General features: G+C 38.5%; 1 protein-coding gene across 1 annotated transcript in view; it reads left to right on the forward strand.

Moving 5' to 3' along the window:
* The window catches only part of LOC150085555 (sister chromatid cohesion protein DCC1), a 300470-nt gene that overhangs the window by 73192 nt on the left and 206791 nt on the right, over positions 1-20487 (forward strand). Inside the window, exon 3 of the mRNA XM_090373339.1 lies at positions 7254-7431. Within this exon, the coding sequence (XP_090229465.1) occupies positions 7254-7431 (178 nt within the window). The remainder of the gene's footprint in view (positions 1-7253; positions 7432-20487) is intronic.

A 20487-nucleotide genomic window follows, 5' to 3' on the forward strand; every position in this document is an offset into this window, starting at 1 on the left:
TCATCGGGCTGGATTGGCTGGCGGGCACTGCAAATTGCCGCTATGGCCAACTGAGCGGGGCCTCCTTGCCCAGCCCACTTTCTCTCACATCCCTGGTTGGGTGAAGGGATGGTCTTTTTGCTCTCTCCCCACCCCCCCTCTTTTCCCTCTGGTGGGGCAAGGGCATGCCTCACTGAAATACCTGGGGTCGCCTTCCCTATTGACCCCAGCTTTCCGTCTCTCCCCCCTACTTTACCTATATCACCAGCAAAAAGCGAATGCCCCACACAATGAAAAATTTTAAATGCCAAACTTGACGCACTTGCAGTCCCTTTCGGCCTAACTAGATTAAACTGTCTATCATGCCCCCCCTCACTTTTTTTTTTTTTTTTTTTTAATATATAGGTCCTAGCCACTGAAATCTCAGGAAATTAGGTGGCAGGACCTGCCAGAGTACTTATCTAAAAATACTGTACTGGTCTGCCTCCACGGGGCCAAGTTTGGGCAACGTTGGGCCTCAGTAGGGATCCAGCGGCTAAACAGCCAGATGAACAACAGAACACAACACTACACATGTACAATATCCATACACTTTTAAATCTCTGGCCTTCCCAGCGAACTGGTACACCCACAATGAAAGCAACACGGAGATGGGGGAAACCCCTGGTGCCGTTAGACACTAAATACACTTTACACTTTGTCAATTGAATTGTACTTTTTTAACTAAATAAATATAGCAACCTAGTTATTACAAACGTAACATCATAAATTAATACATATAAGTTGACAGAGGATAAGAAAGTCATATAACGTAACTCGGAAATAATATTTGATACCGAAATACATATACAGTCAGTCCTCGAATAACGCGTGTTTACACTACACGAATTATAAACAGGGGAACGATATTGTATATAATGCAAACCGAATTCGCTCATGCACGATTTGCCTTTGTGTTTACAAGAAATGGCAGTCGGACGTGGAATAACCCCAACCAAATGCAACACAATAGGAACGAAGAGAAGATTCTGAAAATGTATTTGTTTTTTATGTCAGTGAAGGGGAAACACATTTCACCATAATAACGTAAAATTCCAGCTATCATATTATCGCAAATGAAATTAGATAGAGTTTACTACCAGTTTATAACAGATTCCACTAGCAGGAACACAACTGTAAATTGTTTTTATTGTTTTATGGTAGTAACCCCCAGAAATGTGCTTCAGTAAAATGTTAGCTAGTGAGGTGTTAATAGAGTTGCCTTTACGGTGTTGCTTATTCAATTGCTACACGTGCACAGCTTTGTTTATGTGTATCAAGCGTGCCTCCTCATTTTGTAATTGTGCTTTATTCCCTAAAAATGAGTAAAATACTTAAAAGATGTGAAAAGGAAGCGTCCTTGTGAAGACACTACAGATTCAGAGAGAAAAGGAAAAGCAATATCGATAAACAGAGGCGGACTGGGTCAAAAATTCTTACCCGGGAAAATTTGTAGTGGCCTCATACTAGTGTTTATGGCCAAAATCATACCGGTCTCCGACCCACCGTGGTTTCCCTGGAAAGGCTTATGGCCAGTCCGCCTCTGTCAATAGAGAAAAAAATATGAAATTGTGAAACACTTTGAGCGAAATGGAAGACCATGTGATATTGCACATGCTACAGGCCTAAATGAGGCAACGCCGAGAATTACAAAGAATGCAGAGAAAATAAAAACTTTCATAGCAGGAAAAACTCAAAGTGTAATTAAAAATCCATTAGATTAAGATACAAAGAATTGGAAGAGATGGAATTGCTGTCACCTGTTTTGATAGAAAATCAAACAAAAACAAGTTTGCTTACGATAGAAGCAAAAGCATTAGCAATATTTTTTATTACGTAATAGTCGTAATAAAATACTAAGTATTTTATTACAATTATTTATTGTGCTTGGTAATGTTTTGGTTACAAATGTGTGTTCAATCTTGGGTGGTCGGCACCTAACCCTATTTTTCCCATAGAGCCTGTTGTTTATATTGCATGAGGGTTTCTAGGAACACAACTATCATGCTATACGAGGACTGACTATATATATAGTGTTATAACTACATTGGGATATAGATTTAGGGTTATATTTTGTATTGGAATTTTATTCAACTTGAATAGAAATCATGACTCACCAGAGCAGCAAAGCAAAAGGCTCAAACTAGTGGAAGTGCTGTGGCTCAGGGTAGAACTGAGGGGGGGTTGTTCTCTGAATCATAGTCTGTTGAAATGCACTGCTTGTTTGATGTTTGTGGAGCAATTAGGAACGGGACATGATATTTCCAAGGGGAATGTCTTTGTGTGTGCATGATGTAAGGAGTGCAAGAAAATCAGGCTCCAACTCGATCCCATATAAGCTCCCATATAAGCCCATTGTTATGGGCTTATATGGGAGCTCGAAGGACAGGGTGGATACCCTCGAAGGATTTAAATTGAGGGGTCCATCTAACTCTCAGCTGCCCACATCAATGCCAGAGCTTGCACTTGAACATCACGCGACACAGCAGCAACCCCCAAAGCAGAATGTGCTAGTCCCAAAGGAACTACAGGGATGGGATACACTTAAATAGAAAGTGTGCAAGAATATTTGCTGTTGCTATCGAGGCAGAGTTAGGTGGGTCGGAAAACTGCTAGCTTGGGTGGATACATGGACTAATAGATTAACAGTAGCCGCTGCCAGAGGTAAAAGTGATTCTTGCACTACTTCTGTTGAAATGCAATTGAGCAGCAGCCTGGAAAGCAAGGCAATGGGAATTTCCAGGACTGCTGGGAGTCATAGTGGAACAAGTAAATACATGGACTGTGTTAGGGTAACTAAGAGTAGAAACAGGTGCATGTATACTTACATGCACACCAATGCTAGGAGTATATGAAGTGAATGAAGTGCTAGTCAAGACATCAATGGCAGATATTGTTGGGATATCAGAGACATTGCATCACACAGACATAAGAAGTACAGAACTGGAATTTGGGTAGTACAATGTGTATAGAAAGGATAGACAGGACAGGAAGGGAGGAGGGTTTATGCTGTTAGTTAAGAAACACATAAAATCTAAGGAAGTGCATCCAATTGATGTTGGTGGACAATGCAATGTTGAGTCTGTTTGGTGTGACATAAGTACTGGGAAAGGAAAGGCAGCATGGGAAAGGAAAAATAAGAGTAGGTGTGTGTGTTATAGGCCTAATGAATCTGATAAGTATAATGAGCAATTGTGCAGAGAAATAGTAGGCCAGTAAATCAGATTGTCTTATAATGGGGGATTTTAATTTCCCATATATTGACTGGAATTTGTGGGTTGGTCACTCACACACTAGCAAGGCTTTTGTGGATTTATTGGATGATTGTTTTCTACAGCACCATGTTCGGGAGGCAACTAGAGGGAGTAATACTCTTGATCTGATTATCAGTAGTGATTCTTCATGCATCAAGAATCTGCAGATAAAGGAACCACTAGGTGGCAGTGATCACAGTGTGCTGAAGTGGAATTTACTCAAAGAGATAACTACCATTAAGGGTAAAGGGAAGGGTTTTTGCTTTCGTAAAGGTGACTATGGTGGTCTGAGACAGTATTTAAATTCTATACTGTGGAACCAATTGATGATATTACCAACAGCAAATTCAAAATGGGAAGCATTCAAAGAATTAATCTTGGAAGCTACTAGGCTTTTCATACCAACAAAGAAATATTGTTCAAGATTTAGGCCTAATTGGACATCAGATGAACTAATTAGACATGTGACAGTGCAGAAAAATGCATGGGATACATATAAATTAATATGTGACACAGAAGCCTATGATAGATTTAAGCTGGTCTGTAACCAAGTTACAAAAGAGGTTAGGCAGGCAAAGGCAGATTACGAGAAATCTCTGGCAAAGGATGCAAAGAAAAACAGCAAAGAGTTCTTTACTTATGTAAACTCTAGAAGGAAGGAATCAGATTGATCCACTTGATATCGATGGTTCAACTGTTGATGATCCTCCCCAGGTAGCTAACAAACTGAATGAATATTTTGCATCGACAGTCACACATGAGGAGTTATTCAGAAAAGACAGAGGTGTATTGAACTCTGGCAGTAAGCTAGATAATCTTGTAATAACTGAGAGCAAAGTGGAGGAGAAATTGTTGAAGATAAACACAAGAAAGGCACCTGGGGTGGATGGAATCTATCCAGTTATATTAAAGGAGGCGGTAAGGGAAATAAGGAAACCCTTAGCCATAATTATGAGAGCTTCCCTGGACTCAGGGTAGGTACCCATGGACTGGAGATGTTCAAATGTGACCCCAATCCACAAAGGTGGATCAAAGGGAGACACATGTAATTACAGACCTGTTAGTTTAACTTCTGTTCCAGGGAAATTAATGGAGGCACTGGTTAAAGAAGCATTGCAGGATCATCTAGACAAGACTTCAGTTGTAGCTTGGACACAGCATGGGTTTGTTAAGGGGAAGTCTTGGCTGACCAATTTGATTGGATACTATGATGTGGTCACAAAGGAACTGAATGCTGGGAATAACTTTGATATCATATATTTTGATCTTAGAAGGACTTTTGATGCTGTTGCACATGGAAGACAAATTGGAGCAGTGTGGCATTGGAGGCAAACTGCTGCTATGGATAAAGGGATGGTTGGGTGGGAGAAGACAGAGGGGTAATTAATGGATACTGCTCTTTGTGGACTTATGTTATTAGTGGAGTCCCTCAGGGTTCAGTGTTGGGTTCATTGTTGTTTTCTGTATTTATAAATGATATTGATGATGGTTTATCAAGCTTAATGTCCAAGTTTACAGACGATACGAAGGTTGGCAGGGTTGTTAATGACACTAATGACAGTACACTGCTGCAACAGGATCTAGAAAAGTTGAGCAAATGGGCTGAGAGGTGGCAAATGAAGTTTAACATTGACAAATCCCAGAGTAATATATCAAGTCTGGGGTACCACACTGACAGTGGGAGTGAATGAAAAGGACCTGGGGGTTATTGTGTAGGCAGATATGAAGTTTTCTGAGCAGTACAGATGGTCTGCATGAGTAGCTCATGGTGGCTTATCAATGATATACAGGAATTTTTCTAGTAGGGATAACGTGATTATCCCCTTGTATAAGGCAATGGTGAGGCCACACCTTGAGTAGTGTATACAGGTCTGGAGGCCTCATTTTAAGAAGGATGTAGAGCTGTTGGAATGAGTACAGAGAAGGGCAACTAGATTAGTGAATGGAACAAAGGGTTGCTCTTACAAAGAAAGGCTTAAGTTTTGCAAATTACAGTGTCTGGAGACTAGGCCCCTGCGAGGTGATCTGATTGAGGTGTATAAAGTGTTGAATGGTTTGAGCATGCTCAGTGCTGATAGGATTCTTCCTATTTCTCAGAATAATCACCCGAGAGGGCATAAATTCAAATTGAGGAAAGACGGTTGTAGGATAGATGTGCGGAAGTTTGCCTTTAGCCAGCGGGTGTTTGATTGCTGGAACAAACTTCCATCTGTCGTAGAAGTTGATAGCTTAAATAGAATCAAGGCAGAACTTGACAAACATTTGGAGCGAGTGGGTGGGTGAAATAAGGTTTTTTTTTGGCTGATGCCATATAAGCTTGCTTTCTTGCATCATGTTGATATGCTAATGCTATACACATTGCACACATACACAATATACAGGGTGTCTCAAAAATATTGGTACAAATGTTTAGGGGAGGTAGGTAACATCTAAAGGAATGTGAATCGCATAGGAACCCATAACTGGAAACGTCACGGGAAAGTAGTAGCAGAGGCACGAGAAGCAGAAATGACAAAAGATAGTAATTAGTGACAAACATTTATTTGACATAATATTAACAATGGGGACAAGATAGATGCATTTCATGATGTTACAACAGATGCTCCAAGGTTCCACCATGAGTTGCGATGAATGCGTGACACTGACGCAGCATGGATTGGCGGACACGGTCGAACACACCTGAAGTTTGTTTGAGAGTAGCAGCAGAGCAGACGAGTCTCGCCAAGAGATCCATTTCCATCTCCATAGGCGATTCATACACAATAGGTTTGAGGCCCCCCACAGAAAGAAATCAAGGCTCGATAAATCAAGTGAGCATGGGGGCCAGGCAACGGGTCCACCACGGCCAATCCATCGACACACAAAACGCCTGTTCAAATGGTCACGAACACACCTTCCATAATGGGCAGGCGCCCCATCATGTTGAAATCAAATGTTGCTCACATTTGCTGGAACATCATCAAGTAACCCTGGTAGAACTTGTTCAAGAAAGATCTGATATTTAGCAGAGTTCATGCGGGATGGTAACAGGTATAGGACAACTAAGCAGCCACTGACCATACCTTCCCATATATTTATTGCAAAGCGATGTTGTTCCGCATGGGGGCGCTCACCGTGTGGGTTGTCGTGAGCCCACATATGAGCATTGTGCTGATTGAATAAGCCTTCCCTAGTGAAATAAGCCTCATCCTTGAACAAAACATAGGCTGGAAAATTCAAGTCTTGTTGAACACTTTCTCGGAGAAACCACTGCACAAAAGCCACACATGCCGGGCTTGGGGGAGCAGCAACTGAACCCTTCGGAGATGAAAGGGGTGTAAGGAATCGTTGTGCTAGATACGCTGTACACTGCAACGAGACACTCCTGAGGCAACGGCAAGTGTGCTGGTAGTAGGATTATTCTGGATGGCATTCAACACACTTTCTTCCATGGCTGGAGTTCGCGTTGAATGTGGTCTGCCCGCACTACTCCTGTTACCTCTAAATGACCCATAATCGCACAAATTTTGATGCGCACATGCAAACAAATGGTGGTCCGGTACATGTCTGTCTGGGAAGCATTCTCCATAAATTCGTTGAGCGGCTCGTCCATTGTCCTATGCTAATCCATACACTAGGTGCATGTCTGCCAGCTCACAGTTCGTATATCGATGCATGCTCTTCTTGCGGCGACTACTGCTTGAATGAGTAAACCAGAAATTTTCCCTCTCGCGAACTGATGAACAGCGTCGTCTACTGACTTACGATGACGTTTCCGGTTATGAGTTCTTTTCCGATTCACATTCCTTTAGATGTTACCTACCTGCCCTAAATGTTTGTGCCAAATTTTTGAGACACCCTGTATATATTGTGTATATGTGTAATGACCCTAGTTAATTGTACAGTTCTGTTTGAAAAATATTCTTCACTCAAATCAGTATTTGAGTGAAGAATATATATTTATTTATACTGTGTGAAGATGATAATTTGAGTTGTTTCTAGGTTAGTAATCAGAGGTGAGAAGTCTGAACATGCAGTTTTATGTACTAATTTGAAAACGTATGAAATTAAGGAAGCTGAAACATCCAATTCCCTTCTTCTTATACCTCAGTGGACTTGGCCAGAAGATATAATCTGTTCTGCTGAAGAAGTCACTTGCAGAACATTAGTTCCAAGACAGGTAAAATTGCACTTTCATTTTATAATTCAAGTTATTTTTAAATATGATTTTCAGTCTGAAGATTTTTTTGAAATATAATATAGTATCGTAGACTATTATTATTATTTTATTATTTTTTTTAATTTTTAGGTAACTTCATATTTTGGGGAATTTCTCTATCTTATTTGAATGGTTTTATTAAGAAGTGTGTCCACTCCTTAAAATTATCAAAACATTCATCTGGAAAGTAATAGCAACTCAGATTAATAGTTTAACAGCAGCCACAGCTAGAGGTTTAAGTGATTCTTGCACTTCCTCACTTGGAATATGCTGCAGTCTGGAAAGCAAGGTGTCAGGGATTTCAAGGCCTGCTTGGGGTTTTCATGGAACAAGCAAATATATGGACTGTGTTAGGGTTACCAAGAGTAAAAAACACTATGTATACTCACATGTATATTAATGCTAGGAGTGTAGTAAATAAATAGGATGAATTTGAAATACTGGTTAAGTTTAGTATTTCAAATGCAGACATTATAAGGATATCAGAGACGTGGTTTCACTCGGCATTAGGAATGCACAATTTGAATACTGGGAATTCACCATTATAATACAATCTGATGTACTGGCTCACTAACTGTAGACAGAGAGTGAGCCAGTACATCAGATTGTATTATAAGGATGGATTTTTACCTTCTAGATATCGACTGGAAATTGTGAGTTGGTCACTTGCACGATAAAAAGGCTTTTAAGATATATTGGATGACTGTTTTATATATCCAGGCAGTTCTCCCTTTACGAGTTTTTGCTTTACCAGTTCCCAGGTTTACGAGTTTTTTTTTTTTTTTTTTTCAAGTATCAACAAAATCGAAAATATGAACATTAATTGCAAAAAATGAATGTTAAACATTCATAAATACCGCATTTCAAGCCGAGCATGTAGCTATACAATACAGTGTTCCCCGCTTTACGATATTAATCCGTTACCATCGTATTACAAAAATATCATAATGTGAACCCAATAACACATTGTTTTTTTTTTGGTAATTCATTCCACGACCTCAGAAGTTCAAATTTTCACTATGTAACTCCCTAAAAGGTAATTTTTATAGTGTAAATTGTATTATTTACCAATTCAAATCATTAAACGCACTACACTTCCATCGTTTTCATATTTTATAAGAACAGTTTTGAACGGCTTTGTGATATTTTTCTAAAGCACATTTCTGGAAGTCATAACCATAAAACAATAAAAACAATTTGCAGTTTCCAGTTTGTTTACTGAAGCAATTGTAAATGGGTAGTGAACTCGATGTTATTGCATTTGTGAAAATTCCAATAACTGGAATTGTGTGGGTTTTTACATTATTATGGTGAAATGTGTTTGCCCTTTACTGAAATTTTTAATCGTATAAAAAACAAATAAATTTTCAGAATCTTCTCTTCATTCCTTTATTTTTTTAAAGCTTCTTTAACTTGTTACTCTGCGCAAATCGTGTTAGTTGCAATTTGTGCATTCCGTTAAAAAATCCGTATGCATGCTATTGAAATTTATAAAGAAAAGAGAAGATTATCTTGGAAATAAACGCCTCTTGAAGCATTTCTGAAAAAGACGATTCCTTGTGCAACAAACCAATGAGTGCCGAACCAATAATGAGTGATCAGCGAGTGTACATTTAGTTGATGGTGATGGAGAATAAACATTCTTTAACATTTGTAAATCATAAATAATTTCTCTATTATTACAGTTTGCTTGATTTTACAGGCTACGGTTTTATTTCTTTGGATAAATCAATCATTGTTTAAACATAAACTAATTAGAAAACTAATTTCATTGTTGATAACGTAAACCCCTATTTTTACATTATGTGTCTATGGGAAATAAATTCCCGCTTTACGAGCGCAGGCTAGGAACGAATTAACTCGTAAAGTCGAGAACTACCCATATCAGCATGTTAGAGAGGCAGAAATAATCTTTAGCATTAGAAGAGGCATATGATGCAAGAAAGCAAGCTTATACAGTATCGGCAAAAAAAAAAACAAACAAAAACCTCCCATTTCAGTCTTCCATTTGCCCCAAACGTTTGTCCACTTCCTTGAATTTATTTAAGCTATCAACTTCCACAACGACTGATGGAAGGTTGTTCCAGCAATCAACTAGCCTCTGGCTGAAGGCAAATTTCTACACATCTATTCAACAACTGTCTTTCCTCAGTTTCAGTTTATGCCCACTCAGGTTTGTAATCTGAGAAATAAGGAAAATCCCATCATCATTGAGCCTGCTCAATCAGGCGCCTCCGTAGCCAGGTGGGAAGAAGCAGCAGTGCGTAACGCACGCTTCTTGATTAGACCGGGGTTCGATCCCGTCGCCACCAAATACGGGGATGCGGAAAGATCAGGGAATGATCACCGCATATTCCCAGAGCAATATGGCCTTAGTTGCTAATGCTCCTAAAAAAAACCAAAATAACAAAATAAATAACCTGCTCAATCCTTTCAAGGTCTTATACACCTCAATCAGATCACCTCGCAGGGCCTAGTCTCCAGATGCTGCACTTTGCAGAACTTAAGCCTTTCTTTGTAAGAGCAATACTTTGTTCCCCTCACCAGTCTTGTTGCCCTTCGCTGTACTCTTTCTAAAAACTCTACATCCTTTCTAAAATGAGGCTTCCAGACTTGTATGCAGTACTGAAGGTGTGGCCTGACCATTGCCTTATACAAGGGGATAATCACCTCCCTATCCCTGCTCACAAAATTCCTGTATATCATTGACAAGACCCCATGACCTACTTTGACAGCCTGTCTGCACTGCTCAGAAAACTTCATATCTGACTACACAATTACCCCCAGTTCTCTTTCACTCTCCGCTACCCTCAGTGTAACACCACTCAATTGGTACATTTCTCTTGGGTTACTGCTAATCATATGTAGTACTTTGCATTTGTCAATGTTAAACTTCTCAGCCCATCTGCCCAACTTTTCCAGATTCTGTTGCAGCAGCATACTGTCACTACTGTTATTAGCCTTAGTAAAGGCATATGATGCAAGAAAGCAAGCCTATACACATCAGCTACATCAGCCAAAAAAAAAAAAAAAAAAAAAAAAAAAAGATCCTTCTCATTTCACTCATCCACTTGCTCCAAATGTTTGTCTCATTCTGTCTTGAATCTATTTAAGCTGTAAACTTCTACAATGACAAATGGAAGTTTGTTCCAGCAATCAGTCACCCGCTGGCTAAAGGAAAACTTCTGCACATCTATCCTACAACTGTCTTTCCTCAATTTGAATTTATGCCCTCTCAGGCAATTATTCTGAGCAAGAATCTCATCAGCATTGAGCATGCTCAAACCATTCAAGGCCTTGTACACCTCAATCAGATCACCTCATAGGTGCTTAGTCTCCAGATACTAATTTGCAAAATTTAAGACTTTCTTCATAAGAGCAATCCTTTGTTCCATTCACTAACCTTGTTGCCTTTCTCTGTACTTGTTCCAGCAGCTTTACATCCTTCTTAAAATGAGGCCTCCAGACCTGTATACAGTACCCAAGGTGTGGTCTGACCATTGCCTTATACAAGGGGATAATCACCTCCTTATCCCTGCTAGAAAAATTCCTGTATATCATTGACGAGACACCTTGAGCTACTCTTGCAACTGTCTGCACTGCTCAGAAAACTTTATATGTGACTGCACAATTACACCCAGGTCCTTTTCGTTCTCTACCACTGCCTGTGTAGCACCACACAGTTGATACATAACTCTGGGGTTACTGCTTCCCATATGCAGTACTTTACATTTGTCAGTATTAAACTTCAGTTGCCACCTCTCAGCCTATCTGTTCAACTTTTCTAGATCCTATTACAGCAGCATACTGTTATTAAAACCCTGCCGACCTTTGTATCGTCTGCAAACTTGAACATTACGCCTGATATACCATCATCAATATCATTAATAAATACAGAAAACAACAATGGACCCAACACTGAACCCTGGGGGACTCCACTAATAACATTAGTCCACGAAGAGCACTCTCCATTGACAGCGCCAGATTAAAGCAACTGGAGGCCCTGGGAGACCTTGAGAGGCCCAAATTAATAGCATCTGATCATGAGAAACAAAACCTCGTTCTATTTTTTATCTACCCAATGAAAGTAGAACATTTCTGAAATTTTAGCATTGATAAAAAGATTGTTTATACAATTATAACCTTTAATAAGTTTACAAAAGTATGGAATTAATGAAGATATTCACACAGAACATTCATAGATGAATCATAGCTATGTTATAACATTACACTATATACAATCAGAATAGTTTCTTTTGAGCTTTTTTGGATGCAAACTTATCAATTATATCATTAAAAGCAGTAAGTTGCAGTTTATCATTTTCTATACAAAGAATGCTTAGATTAGACCACCAATCTTGGGACATTGTTGACCGTAGATCATTCTTTATCCTTTTTAGTTTAGAAAATGATCTTTCGCCAGTACAGTTAGTAACCATTAAACACAGGAACAATCTGAAAATTATTTTCACATTTGGAAAAGCTGTCCGAATTTTCTCCTGGAATATTATTTGATACATATCTCGATGGCTAAAATTTTCTTTTTCCGGGTGAGCTTGTGTGACGTACAGGTGGAAGTGCAAGGGTTCATCGACTAGACTAAGGTCAACATCCTTTGGATACTCTTGCATCACCATCTTGACACCATTGTGAATCTGTTCCTTGGTTGCTTGCGGGTTCGCCAAAAATGAAAAATTTCCAGCTACACTCCTATACACTGTTGCACTTCTGTCTAGGTTGGCTTCAAGAGCATTGATGATAGGGATAAATGAATTTACCCTAAACTTGTCTCTTGGAGAAAGTTCGTCTAAGGCTTCGGGTGCTGTCCCATCATTGTTTTTTTTTTTTTTTCCGTACTCTCTGCCTTCTTTTGACAGTTAAGTACTCTACATCCAGTAGAGTAAATTTTGCTTGCTGTTCAGTTTCATCAAAATTAGCCCAAGTATTTTGGATGAAATACTTGGGCTATTTATTTCTCGATGAAATTTGCGAACTTTGGAGTGCCAAGTATTTCTCGATGAAATTTGCGAACTTTGGAGTGCCTTGTTAACTTTATGAAATTGATCTAGCAAATGTGTCCAAAGGTGAAGCATGAAAATGTCTGCAGAAGATTTTCAGCCTGACGTCTAGTATCTCCTTTTTCAGTTTCATCACAGTAAATATGACTAAGGGCTTCAACAATGTTAGCATAACTTTTGCTAATAGCTGCAGTAGCTTTGGCGTGAGCCTCCCACCTTGTGTCTGATAAATATTTAGGAACTTTTGACTCAGGAGGCAAGAAATTTTTTAGCACTGCTCATCTTTTTGTAGAAGCTGAGAAAAAACAATAAAGCTCATTTATTGTGCCAAAAAACTTCACTGCATCTAGGCACGAGTCAACTGCGGTTTGTCCAACTGGATTTAGGGAATGTCCAGCGCATGGAATAAACTTTGCAAACTTGTTCTTTTCCAGAATTTTTTGTTGAACACCATTATATTTTCATCCATATTGTCTGCATTGTCATATGATTGTCCTCTACATTTACTGAAATCTATTTCAAGTTCACTGAAGTAGTTCAGTATCAGCTCGGCCATACTTTCACTGATGTGATCTTTCAGTTCCGAAAAAACTCAAAGCGTTCAACTGGTAATCCATCACTAGGAGAAACATATCTAACAATGACAGTAAGTTGATCAACATGGGAAACATCAGGGGTTGAATCGACTGATAAACTAAAATAACCTGCTTGTGTGATGTCACTCAGTATTGATTCTCGAACTTGATTAGCCGTCAACCGGATAACCTCTTCACATATGGTTTTGGATAAGTACGATGGCTGACCAGAGCCTTTATCTCCATACTAATTTATGTGAGCACATAGGAATGGATCAAATTTGGCAATTAATTCAAGCGATCCAAGAAAGTTACCATTGTTTGATGAACCAAATGTTTCATCATCTCCCCTAAATGCCAAGCCATGTTCTGCCAAAAGGGAAATCACTGCAATAACTCGCTAAAGTACGTGCCTCCAGTAATCCTGCTGTTCTTTGAGTTTTGATGTGAGCGTTTGACGATGCTTTCTTGTTAAGTATGTCAATATAGAGTTCATATGATTTTTAGAGTTTCCATGTGTTTGAACGAGATAAGCGTGATGCCAATCATCAAATCCAGTAGATTCAGTGATGTTATACAGTCATAGACTAGAGCTGTAGTTGAGGTAGTTTGGTTAGAGAAAAGTTTGCTCACAAAACATTAGACTTTTCCTTTTGTGGTAGAATACACTAGCCATTCTCGAGGGTAGGTTTCTCCATTTACTTTGGTGGAGTGGAATAAATTCTTTGAGCAGAACCAGGCTTGATTTTTGAACAGAAGGAAATATGCTTGAGTATTTCTTTTTGTTCTTTTTGTCGCTTTCTTTTTTGTATGTTCTCTTCGAATTGGTAAAATTTCCATCTCATTGCTGACATTCCAATGGACCTTTCTCAGTCCAGAATGATATTTCCACTTTATTCAATGTGGTCCATAAACCTACGTCATTGTCTCTGAAATCACTAGTAGCATGAACAGTTGGTATTTTTGTGTCTGCAATGCTAGGGTTTTTGCTGAGATCTTTTGCTTTGTTATCCAAGTCTTTAAGACAGTAATGAACTTAAACTGCTTCTTTTGGTGTAACTATCTCGTGGCATGTTCCTTCATCACCTTGTGTTAATTCTTTGGCTGTAGGTCCTGTCACTTTCTCCAGAAGTTTCTGTAGTAGTGGTAGTTGCTGACAACAGTTCGCCTGTTCTGTATATAAACTGGTTGTTCTTCAGACTGCTCAGTTTAATCTACTTGATTTTCTTCTGTTTGTAAACACGAATGTTCTGTGTCTGAAAGATTATGTAGGGCTGTTTCCAACTGCTGTACAAAGCCATATGACGTGATTGACTTTAAACGCTTGAGTATTTCCTTCTGTTCTTTTTATCACTTTCATTTACTAGCATCACTTTCATATCGCTTACTCATTATCATTTTCACAAAGTAAAAATTAAATATTATTGTGATTCACAATGATATAAAAGAATCCTCACTTATTCTCAAAACACACTCTATAATGATAGACAGTGATCTGAACACTTGTATTGCTTCATAGCTGACTTTATCATTTGATTCTGCGTAGCTTTAAAGCCTCCAGGAACTTTACTAAACAGTAAGTACGCATTTGTGTAACTGTTATACAGCCATAGACTCATACGTCACGTGTTTAATGTTACTAAGCACCTGGGCATAGATAATAAAATCAAGGATTCAAGGGCGATTGTATTCGGCATTCCCATACATGTGTACCTGAATTTTGGATTTGTGCTTACACATTATTTTGGCTTAGGTATTCCCCTGATTTTTATCATTACAAATAAAACAAAATTAGTGGTAAATTTAAAAAAAATTTTTGGAAGGAGGCCAAGGCCCCCCCCTAGTTTATGAGGTCCTGGACTGCTGCCCGCTCAGCCCATATGTAAACCTAGCACTGTCCATTGATTACCAATCTCTGTCTTCTCCCACTCAGCCATCCCTCTATCTATAGCAGCAATTTGCCTCCAGTGACACACTGCTCTAATTTGTGCAGCAATCTTCCATGTGCAACAGTATCAAAAGCCTTTCTAAGATCGAAATATATGATATCAAAATTATTCTTTGCATCCAGTTCCTTTGTGACCACATCATAGTATCCAATCAAATTGGTCAGACAAGACTTCCCCTTAACAAACCCATGCTGTATCCGAGCTATAACTGAAGTTGTATCTAGATGATCCTGCAGTGCTTCTTTAACCATTAATAACCATTCTGCCTCCATTAATATCCCTGAAATAGAAGTTAAACTAACAAGTCTGTAATTACTTGTGTTGCCCTTTGATTCTCCTTTGTGCATTGGGGTCACATTTGCACATCTCCAGTCCATGGGTACCTCCACTAAGTCCAAAGAAGCTCTCATAATTATGGCTAAGGGTTTGCTTACTTCCTTTGCTGCCTCCTTTAATATAACTGGATAGATACCATCCACCTCAGGCACCTTTCTTATGTTTATCTTCAACAATTTCTCCTCCGCTTTGTGCTCTCAGTTATTACAAAATTATCTAGCTCACTGCCAGAGTTTAATACACCTCGGGCATTCACCTCCCTGAATAACTCCTCATGTGTGAATGTAGATGCAAAATACTCAGTTTGTTAGCTACCTGAGCAGGATCATCAACAGTTGAACCATCGAAATCAATCGGATCAATCTGATTCTTTCCCTTCCATCTAGAGTTTACGTAAGTAAAGAACTGTTTGCTGTTTTTCTTTGTATACTTTGCCAAAAATCTCTCGTAACCTGCCTTTGCCTGCCTAGCCTTTGTGATTTGGTAACAGGCCAAGCTTATATCTATCATAGGCTTCTGTTTCACCTATTAATTTATATATATTCCATGCATTTTTCTTCTCTTCAACACGTCGCATTAGTTCATCTGACATTCATTTAGGCCTAAACCTTGAACAGTATTTCTTAGTTGGTGTGAAAAGCCTAGTAGCTTCCAAGATTAATTCTTTGAATGCTTTCCATTTTGAATTTTTTTTGGTAACATCATCAGTTGGTCCCACCGTATAGAATTTAAAAACTGTCTCAGACCACCGTAGTCACCTTTATGAAAGCAAAAACCCTTCCCTTTAACCCCGATGGTTAAAGGGAAGGGTTTTTGTAGGACCAAAGAGGTAGCTACCATCAATTACCTGATGGTAGCTACCTCTTTGAATAAATTCCACTTCAGCACGCTGTGATTACTGCCACCCAGCGGTTCCTTTATCTGCTGATTCTTAATGCATGAAGAATCACTACTGATAATCAGATCAAGAGTATTACTCCCTCTAGTTGCCTCCCAAACATGCTGCTGTAGAAAACAGTCATCCAATAAATCCACAAAAGTATAAATCAAATATCCAATAAATCCACAATCAATATCTATGAAATTAAAGCCCCCCCCCCCCATTATAAGACAATCTTATTTACTGGCTTACTCTATTTCTTTGTATAGTTATTTATTATACTCATCAGAGGCATTAGGCCTATAACTCACTCCTACTCTCAATTTTGCTTTTCCAGTGCTTATGTCACACCAAACTGACTCGACACTGCCAGTCCACCCATGTCGGACTGGCTGTACTTCCTTGGATTTTATGTATTTTTTAAGTAATAGCATAACCCCCTCTTCCCTTCCTATTCTGTCCTTCCTGTACACATTGCATTCCCCAAATTCCATTTCTGCATTCCTTATATCTGTGTGACGCCACATCTCTGATATCCCAACAATATCTGTCTTTGATGTTTTGACCAATATCTCAAATTCATCAAATTTATTTACCAAACTCCTACCATCGGTGTACATGCAAGTATACATGTGTGCCTGTTCCTATTCTTAGCTACCCTAACACAGCCCATGTATTTACTTATTCCGCAATGGCTCCCAGCAGTCTCTGGAATCTCCTGCACCTTGTTTTCCAGGCTGCTGCTCATTTCAATAGAAGCAGTGCAAGAATCACTTTCACCTCTGCCAGTGGCTACTGTTAATCTATTAGTCCCTGTATCACCCCCAAGCTAGCAGCTTTCCAACCCTCCTAACACTGCTTCGATAGCATCAGCAAATATTCTTGCCCCACTTTCTATTTAAGTGTATCCCATCCCTGTAGAAATAATCCTGTTAACAAGCACAGACCAGGCTGAGAAAAAAATTCTACCCCCTTTGAGCCTTGCACAATCTCTCCATGGCCAAATTGATTAATAAGGCTCTCATCATATACTCCCTCCTATCGTGTTTAGGCAGATTTGCAGACAGTTTCAAATTCCACCCTAACTCATGGCTTTTTTTTCAACGTTGATCTGTACTACTTGTTAAGTAATTCTGCCAGTCTCCTACTCTTAATATCATTAGTGCCAACGTCTACAATGATATCTGCTCTACAACCTCATCAATCTTTGCCCCCAGCAGATATACTATGGTCCTGTTCCACCTATCCTTTTTGCACAATATGTTCCCCGTTTCTCTGACAATAGAGTCACCAACAGCATCTAGTTCCTGTGCGACCAGTGCATTCTGCCTCCTGGGTTGCCGCTGTGTTGCATGATGTTCAAGTGTAAGCTCTGGCGTTGATGTGGGCAGCTGAGAGCCTGATGCCCCATCAGTTTAAATCCTTCGAGGGCATCCACCTTGTCCTTCAAGCTCTCATATAAGTCCATAACAATGGTGAGTTAGCACCCGATTTCCTTATACTCCTTACACCGTGCACACAGAAAGACATTCCCCTTAGCAATAGCATGTCTCATTCCTGATTGCTCCACAAACATAAAACAAGCCGTACATTTCAAAAATCTGTAATTCAGAGGACAACCCCCCCCCCACCCAGTTCTGCCCTGAGCTACAGCACTCCCATTAGCTTGAGCCACACTTGCCCCACTTTCTGTACCACTCCACTCCACTCCTGTACCTTTTTGCTTTGCTGCTCTGGTCTGAATCATGATTTTACTCATGTAAAATCATGAAAGGACTTTACAACTTTGTAATTGTATAGAAATTTATTCAGGAGACATATATAATTTATTGAACTGTCATATTGTAGCAAAAAATATAAAGTTTTACCTAGAACAGTCATTTTGGTTCGATATTACTGCAGTTGGTGATACGGCAGACATCTCATCTGAACTCAGTTTCCTCCCAAATAGCATGTCCACCTCGTTCTCCAGATTTGACACCTCTAGACTTTTTTCTTTGGGGTTTCATTAAAGATCGAGAGTTTGTTCCATCCTTACCTACCAATCTTGCCAAGCTCAAAACTAAAATCACCATCACAGTTACAGAAGTTACGCCGGATATGTTGTGTTGCGTTTGGGAGGAAATTGAGTTCAGATGGGATGTCTGCAGTATCACCAATGGCAGTCACATCGAACCAAATTGACTGTCCTAGGTAAAACTTGACATTTTTTGCTACAATATGTTCAATAAATTATATATGTCTCCTGACTAAATTTCTATACACTTACGAAGTTTAAAGTCCTTTTTGAATCACCCTGTGTGTGTGTATATATATATATATACACACACACACAGGGTGATTCAAATTCATATCCTACTAGCATTATATGTATATATAATGCTAGTAGGATATGCTTTTAGTTTGAAGAGGACAGCAGGCAGTGTAATCAACCAACGAGTTAAATAACTTAGAAAGGCAGTCATAAAATAACACATTCGAATCTGCAATAAAAAGTCAAAAATATTATATTATAAGTACTTAATGCTGTACTTCAGATAATGATGTTGAAATCAAATGAAGTACAGCACTAAGTACTTATAATATAATATTTTTGACTTTTTATTGCAGGTTCGAATTGTTATTTTATGACTGCCTTTCTAAGTTATTTAACTCGTTGGTTGATTACACTGCCTGCTGTTCTCTTCAAACTAAAAGCATATCCTACTAGCATTATTTATTTATAGTCACTCCTGTTATTTATATTACCACTCCTGTACCTATTACTTCTATTCTATATATATATAAAGTTATGTAGAAGCATATGAGGAATAGAAATACAAAAAGAGTATCAGAACAGATTAATGCCATCACATTATTGATTGAACATTACATCAGTCTGTATATGACCTTAATTTTTTGTAAATATATAATACCCATTAGGTCAAAGGGCCAAGTAATTAGGTAACCTAAGTTGGACTCTTTTGTTGTACCCTATAAATAAACACATAGAATATAATAAAATAAAATAGTAAAATTAAAATGATGATGTAACTAATTATAGGTATATGGATACATTGAATGGAACGTTAACTAGGGCTAGCTCCACTCAGTAATTAGTTGAGGCTATCTGTTTCTGTTTGCCATTTGCCAGTTTTTCTATGTTCAAATATACTGAGAATTTACTGTGAATATAATTTAGTTTAATTACTTTAATATACATTAAATTTAGCAGAAAACTGGCAGAATAACGGCTAGCCCGACAGATAGCAGTGAAAATTAATAATAAAAATAATGGAAGTGAATCAAGGATAATAAATGTGAGTACCAACTATATATTTTTTGTAGTGAAAAGGAAAGGCTTATGCCTAAAATTAAGGCGAAGAGGAATAAAAATAGTAATAGACCTCAATCTCCCCCTCGAATTGCTTTAATAGATTTTGAGGTATAAAAATTTAGATTTAACAAGCAGAAAGCAAAAGCATAGAAACAGCATATTATATAGATACTTGGTATTTACTGGGAGCGTAACTGCCTGACCTTTTAGTAAGGATCCTGGTATTATAGTAAAAGTAAAGTAAAGTTCGGCCATTATCAACCCACTGCAGGATGGAAGCCTCCTCAACAATTCATACTGAGGGAAATGGACCATAATCTGCCACGCTGGTCCAGTGCGGGTTGGCAGATCGACCGTATTCAGCAGTCAGGGGCTTGAACCCCGGTCTACTCAAAGAGCGTGTGCTACTGCACTCCCGCTCCTGCCCACTCGGCTACGGAGGCCGGTCAGTATTATAGTATGTAGTGATATTTGATATAAATTAGAAGAAATTTTAGAATGCCCATTGTTCATAAATCCAATAATGATTAGAAAAATTACCTGATATATTAGAAGTTTTACGAATAAAATAAAATAAAAATAACAATAGAAGTATTATGAATAAGATATAAAATAAAGTAATGAATAGAAAATACCTGATATAATGGAAATTATATGGATAAGATAAAAATATAGACACTCCTTAGGAAATTATAAGAATAAATCCGCATTTACTTAAATAGCAGTTCAAATAGTTAATCAAAATTAATTTTCTGTAAAAGTAGAAATTAAATAAATAGAAAATGAACTATACCTTCTTGTTGTAGACAACATAGCTAAAGGGATTTATATCTCAGGTTGCTGCCTTATATATGATGAAGAAAGACCACAGTGCCCTCTCTCTTTTGGTTATTATGTGAACAATTAAATATTTAATTTAATAACTGAAATGTGGGAAAAAGGA

The sequence above is a fragment of the Mastigoproctus giganteus genome, chromosome 5 (genome assembly GCF_048544385.1).
Source record: "Mastigoproctus giganteus isolate SK-2022 chromosome 5, ASM4854438v1, whole genome shotgun sequence".
Classification (NCBI taxonomy): Eukaryota; Metazoa; Arthropoda; class Arachnida; order Uropygi; family Thelyphonidae; genus Mastigoproctus; species Mastigoproctus giganteus.